Here is a 6000-nt window from a genome sequence, read left to right as displayed (position 1 = left end):
ACAGTTCAATTGAAAAACAAACAGATCTGTTAGTAGAAAAATATAAAAAAATAAAACAGGTGTGCACACCCTTAAACTAATACTTTGTTGAAGCACCTTTTCATTTAATTACAGCATTCAGTCTTCTTGGGTAGGAGTCTGTCAGCATGGCACATCTTGACTTGGCAAAATTTGCCCACTCTTCCTTGCAAAAGCTCTTCAAGTCTGTCAGTTTGTGATAGCATCTCTTGTGCACAGCCCTCTTCAGGTCACCCCACAGATTTTCTGTTGGATTAAGGTGTGGACTCTTGCTGGGCCATTCAAAAACTTAAGTTTTATTCTCATGAAGCCATTCTTTTGTTGATTTGGATACATGCTTGGGGTCATTGTATTGAAAGGTGAAATTCCTTTTCATGTTCAGCTTTCTAAGCAGATGCCTGAAGGTTTTGGACCAAAAGTGACTGGCATTTGGAACTGTTCATAATTCTCTCCACCTTGTCTAACGCCCCTGTTCCAGGTGAAGAAAAGCAACCCCAAAGCATGACACTGCCACCACGATGATTCACCGTGGGTATGGTGTTCTTTTGGTGATGCGAAATGTTGCTTTTGCACCAAAAGTACATTTTGGAATTGTGGCCAAAAAGTTCAACCTGGGTCTCGTAAGACCATAACACATTTTTCCACATGCTTTTCTGAGACTTGATGTATTGTTTTGCAAATTTTTAGCCGGGCCTGGATGATTTTCTGTGTAAGAAAAGGCTTACGTCTTGCAACCCTACCCCATAAGCCAAACATATGGAGAATATGGGAGATTGTTGTCACATGTAGTACGCAACCAGTACTTGACAGTAATTCTTGCAGCTCCTTCAGTGTTGCTGTAGGTCTCTTGGCAGCCTCAGTGACCAGTTGTCTTGTCTTTTCATCAATTTTGGGGGGCCATCCAGTTCTTTGCAACATCACTGTTGTCCCATATTTTCTCCACTTTTTGATGACTGTCTTCACTGTGTTCCATGGTATATCCAATGCTCTGGAATTTTTTTTGTAGTTTTCTCCTGACTGATACCTTTCAACAATGATTTCCCTTTGATGCTTTGTAAGCTGTCTGTGAATCATGGCTTTTGCTGTAAAAGGCAACTGAGTAAATATCAGGAAAATTTTACTACAACAGCTGAACTTTGGGGTTAATCAGAGTCTCTTTAATTGATGGCAGGTGTGTACCCAAGAAGATTGAATTCTGTAATTAAAGCAAAAGGTGCTTCAACAAAGTATTAGTTTAAAGATGTGCACACTTATGCAACCAGCTTATTGTATGTTTTTATTTTTTTATATTTTTTTCCCCTAACAAATTTGTTTTTCAATTGAATTGTACAAATTATAGGTCACATTAAAGGTGGGAAAGGTTTTGAAATGATTTATTGCACTCTTTTTTTTTTTTTTTTTATATCACAAAAACCTGGGATTTTAACCGGGGTGTATACACTTTTTATATCCACTGTATATAAAAAAGGAGAGATATCTATACCAAGCGATTGCAGCCCCCCAAACATCTCCAACGCCCAAGTGAGAACTGCTCTCTCCAAAGCAAAAAACACAGCATCCATGGGACCTGATGGTGTCCCCGGCTGTGTGCTCCACGAACTCAACGAGGAATTAAACCCACAGCTAGGACAGCTGTTTAATCATAGTCTTACCTCTGGATACGTGCCAGGAGTGGCGCACTGCAACTGTGGTCCCACTTCACAAAGGCGGTGCCTCCACTGACCCTGGAAATTACCGGCCCATTAGCTTGACAAGCCTTATCTGCAAAGCCATGGAGAGGATCATAATGGACCTCATAAATAAAGACATAGGGAATTTGCAGACTTTGAATCCATCCCAGTTTGGCTTTGTCAAAGGCAGATCATGCCTTCTAAACTTGGTTGACTTTTGAAACAGTCACCAAAGCCATTGATGAGGGAAAGGCAGTCCATACAGCCTACCTCGATCTGGCGAAGGCCTTCGATACAATACCCCACTCGGGTATCATTGAAAAACTTATCAGCTTAAATGTTAACCCATACATCACAAGATGGGTTGCAAACTGGCTGAGTGACAGAACCCACAGGGTCAGAGTTGCTGGCGCCATGTCAGACTCAAAGCCTGTCACAAGTGGTGTACCACAGGGCTCAGTCCTGGGCCCAGTCTTGTTTGGCATCTACTTTTCTGAAGTACAAGCAAACACAGGAGGTTTATGGCTGACAAAGTTTGCAGATGACTGCAAACTGGGCGCCATAGTAGAAAACACATCTGCCACAGATATCCTTCAGAAGGGTCTCACAGAAACGGATAACTGGTGCCAGAGCCATGGCCTAAAGTTAAATGCCAAAAAATGCATAGTCATACCCTTCAGGAAAAACAAGGTTACCCCTAGCTACCAAATAGGTGGCAATCCACTGAGCACAGAAGAAGTTATCAGGGACCTGGGGACCCAGGTTGATAGTAGTCTGTCATTCGACACCCATGTAGCTAAAGTAGTTAGGAAGACCTTCTACATTGCCCACCTTATCATGAAGGATTCTCATCTAGATCAAGGGAGGTCATAGTCTCCCTATACTCATCACTCATCAGACCAATGATTGAGTACAATGCCCCATTCGAATGTATCTGACCCGACACTTGCAGCAGCTGGAGAGGCCACAAAAGTTCCTCACCAAAAGGATAAAGGGTCTCAAACATCTGTCCTATGCTGCCCGACTGAAAGAACTCCAGCTCTATTCAGTCGCACGCTTGCTCAGAGGTGACCTTTGCCTAACATACAAGGCCATGTCAAACCCAGATTTGATGAATATGCTTCACCTCAAAAATCTAGATCTGTCAGAGCCACAAGGGCGGAGACTTAAACCTCGACACGGCTATTAATAGGACGTGCTGGAGGGATAGATTCATCACCCAAAGACTCCCTATGCTGTGGAATAAAATCCCGGTATATGTGAGGCAGAGCACCTCGCTGGCCTTGTTCAAGAGAAATCTTGACCAATGGATGGGAGATCGCAGATATACCCCAGGGATTACCTCAGTGTCACTGCTCGACAGAGGCACAGCAAAATAATGGGTATAGTTCCCCATACTAAAGGGGTGGCGTAAGCCACAAAACTATGGGCTAGGCTTGTAAATGCCCTCGGGCAGATAGCCTAGTATGAACCTATGATCCTATGTGTGTGTATACATACACACACACACACATATATATATATATATATATATATATATATATATATATATATATACACATATACACACACACACACGCACAAATAGTGTTGTATGTATAAAGATATATCTGTGTGCACATTTAGTTTGAAGTATGTAATATAAACGATAATTTACTTTGGAGGGCATTAAACAGTTTGGTTGGATTTTTTGACAAAAGTTTTGCTTGAGGCCCATTCTTTCCCAGCTTTAAAACACTTGTCAAGACACTAAATATAGGTTAAAGTTTTTCACAAGTGTAAAGTTTCTGACAGCAGTGTGCAGTTTCATATGTGGTTTTGCATTTGACAAAAAGTGATATTTGTAAATAACTGCACCTTATCTACTGATGCTGTACCTGTTATGTATTTGGTAAAAATTTCCATTCTTTTCTTTACCAGGTGAGAGAGAGACTCAGGCACAATTCAGGGAAGAGGACAGAGCACTCTTCTTGGAAATCTGTGGCATTCAGAAGTTGTCATCATGCATTCGTTTTGAGGCCCAGACTGAGAACTACAGGCCATGTCCTGTGTTACAGAACTTTGTTCGTAGCATTGTTCCATTCATTCAGAGGTTCTTGTATCATCATGAAGGTTTTGGAGCAACATATGATGAACTGAAAGAAATGGACATTAAGGAAACTCTTACAAAGTTATCTTTTGGCCAGGTACTGTAAATTATTTTTCGCCAAGTTATCTGTGTATGCATGTAGAGATTTTTTTTAGAATGCATTTCTTCATTTTCAGCTGTGTTCTCTGTGAAGGACATTTGTAAAATAAAATTAGCAAAGACTTGCATTGTGTACTGTGTTGTCTCAAACCTGAAAAACCTAGGTTTGAGTGATGTGACTACCACTTCTTTTCAAAATCGGTAAAACTTACAGACAAGTAACCTGGTTACTGAATAATTTAATCAGACTGTTTAAATAAATGGATAGTGTGTGTTTATTTTCTTTCCTTAAGCAGGATGTCTTCAAGATAACATTATTCCTCCTAGCTGACTGGGGTCCTTTCTGGCAGTACTTCTTCATTCTGGTTTGTTTCTTTTACTTTCAAAGTTAGCTGTGATGTTGAGTTCATCTGTTGCAGCAAGGGACACTTTCAGGACTGGTGATAAGGCCCTTGTTTCACACTGGCATCTGCTGTTACTACACCACCATGGAAGTATCAGCTTGTATTATTGACCACTTAATTTGTCCTTATCCTCTGCTTTTTTTTACATTTTTTATTTATTTATTTTTTTAACCATCACCTTGTTATTATTATTGTTTGTTTTTCTTGACCAGGAGAGTCCGACTGGATTGTGTTAGCCCCTTTTCAGCTTAGAGGCCTAGGAAGAAAAACTCCAGTAACAAAATTGTTTTATGGAAAAGAGTAAAACATAAAACTTAGTTGTAATATGAGCATATCATAACTGAAAAGTAACTATACAAGAAGAAATCTGCAATCAATAGAATATAGTTATCACAGATCTATACAAGACAGTTTGGCATATGCAATGAGGTATAAAATATCAGAATTACTATTTCACATTTATGAGTAGGAGAACTAAGAGATGTGGTGTGGAAGTTGAGTAGAAAACAGAGAGAAGATGAGGAAAGGTGAATAATATGTATATTTATTAGGTGGTAAAAAGAAAAACTTGTCAATATATGAAATACCAGCATATTTTAAAAAAAATTATCATTTTTTAAAGATTATCTGTTTAAAGAAATTAGAGTATGTGGACCTTAATAACTCATTTAATTACATTATTCTACTATATATATATATATATATATATATATATATATATATATATATATATGTATGCATTTATTAAATTAAAGGGTGGGATGAAGATATTAAAATAAAATTTGTTATTGAGAAGTTAAAAATACCAAAAGGTTAATAAAGATAGAATTAACTTAATTTCACTTCTACTCAGTCACCATCTTCCTTCACACTGAAGAGCCTGTGGTCACTATATCCAGTCTTGACACTGATGTTGTAGGAACTCTGCCACAAGGCCCAAAATCCTGAACGTTTTCACTGACAACTTTTTTGTTGTGCCGTGTAAGCAAGTTTAGTATGAAGAAGTGCCATGCTCTGCATTAACTCTAACGACTAAAATACGTTCCTGCCCTGTGCTCTGTAACATGGCTGTGATATTCCTCCAAAAGGAATAGTCCTTGAAGGCTAAGAACCATTTACTGAGTTGGCCACTGCCCCTTCTGTTGACCATTAGATTGCTCTGTGTATACCACATACTTAGTCTCCCTTGCTTCCTGATTTATGCATTCATTAAATGTAAGAAAAGTCTTCTACTTTGTGCCTCCTTGTTAATATCTTTCTACTGGCTATAAACTGATTCCTCTCTAATAATTGACCTGAATGTAGGGAGCCCACTATGCTCTGTTTCGCTTTGCTCCAGTACCCTACGCCAGATTCCCACCCACCCCTCTTACGTTACCATTATATTTCCCACATACACCCTTCACCATTCCCCAAATTGCTTCAAACAACATTACTATCATACAAACACTCCTTTTGAATTTTCCCATTTCTCATCTTCCATTTGCCATTTAACATCATCCCCACCAACCTTTCTCCGTCTAATAGTAGTTTGCACTATATCCATTCATCCTGAGACCCCTCCCCAGCAAGTCTCTGTTTAATGTTATACACTTCAACTTCTACTTTTCCCAAATAGTAGACCCTTACTCCTACCTATCTTAACTATATCCTCAAACTCTATCCTTTTAAACTTCTCTATTTTTTGTATTTCAGAAACCTGATAAGTTACCAGGACAAC

General features: G+C 39.0%; 1 protein-coding gene across 1 annotated transcript in view; it reads left to right on the top strand.

The window, feature by feature from the left end:
* Positions 1-6000, top strand: part of LOC122799218 — a 1108404-nt gene that overhangs the window by 308082 nt on the left and 794322 nt on the right. Inside the window, exon 7 of the mRNA XM_044068137.1 lies at positions 3609-3874. Coding sequence (XP_043924072.1) covers positions 3609-3874 — 266 coding nt within the window. The remainder of the gene's footprint in view (positions 1-3608; positions 3875-6000) is intronic.

The sequence above is a fragment of the Protopterus annectens genome, chromosome 4.part0 (genome assembly GCF_019279795.1).
Source record: "Protopterus annectens isolate FY-2018-M chromosome 4.part0, PAN1.0, whole genome shotgun sequence".
NCBI classification, from domain to species: domain Eukaryota; kingdom Metazoa; phylum Chordata; order Ceratodontiformes; family Protopteridae; genus Protopterus; species Protopterus annectens.
This window is presented reverse-complemented; position numbering and strand designations above follow the sequence as displayed.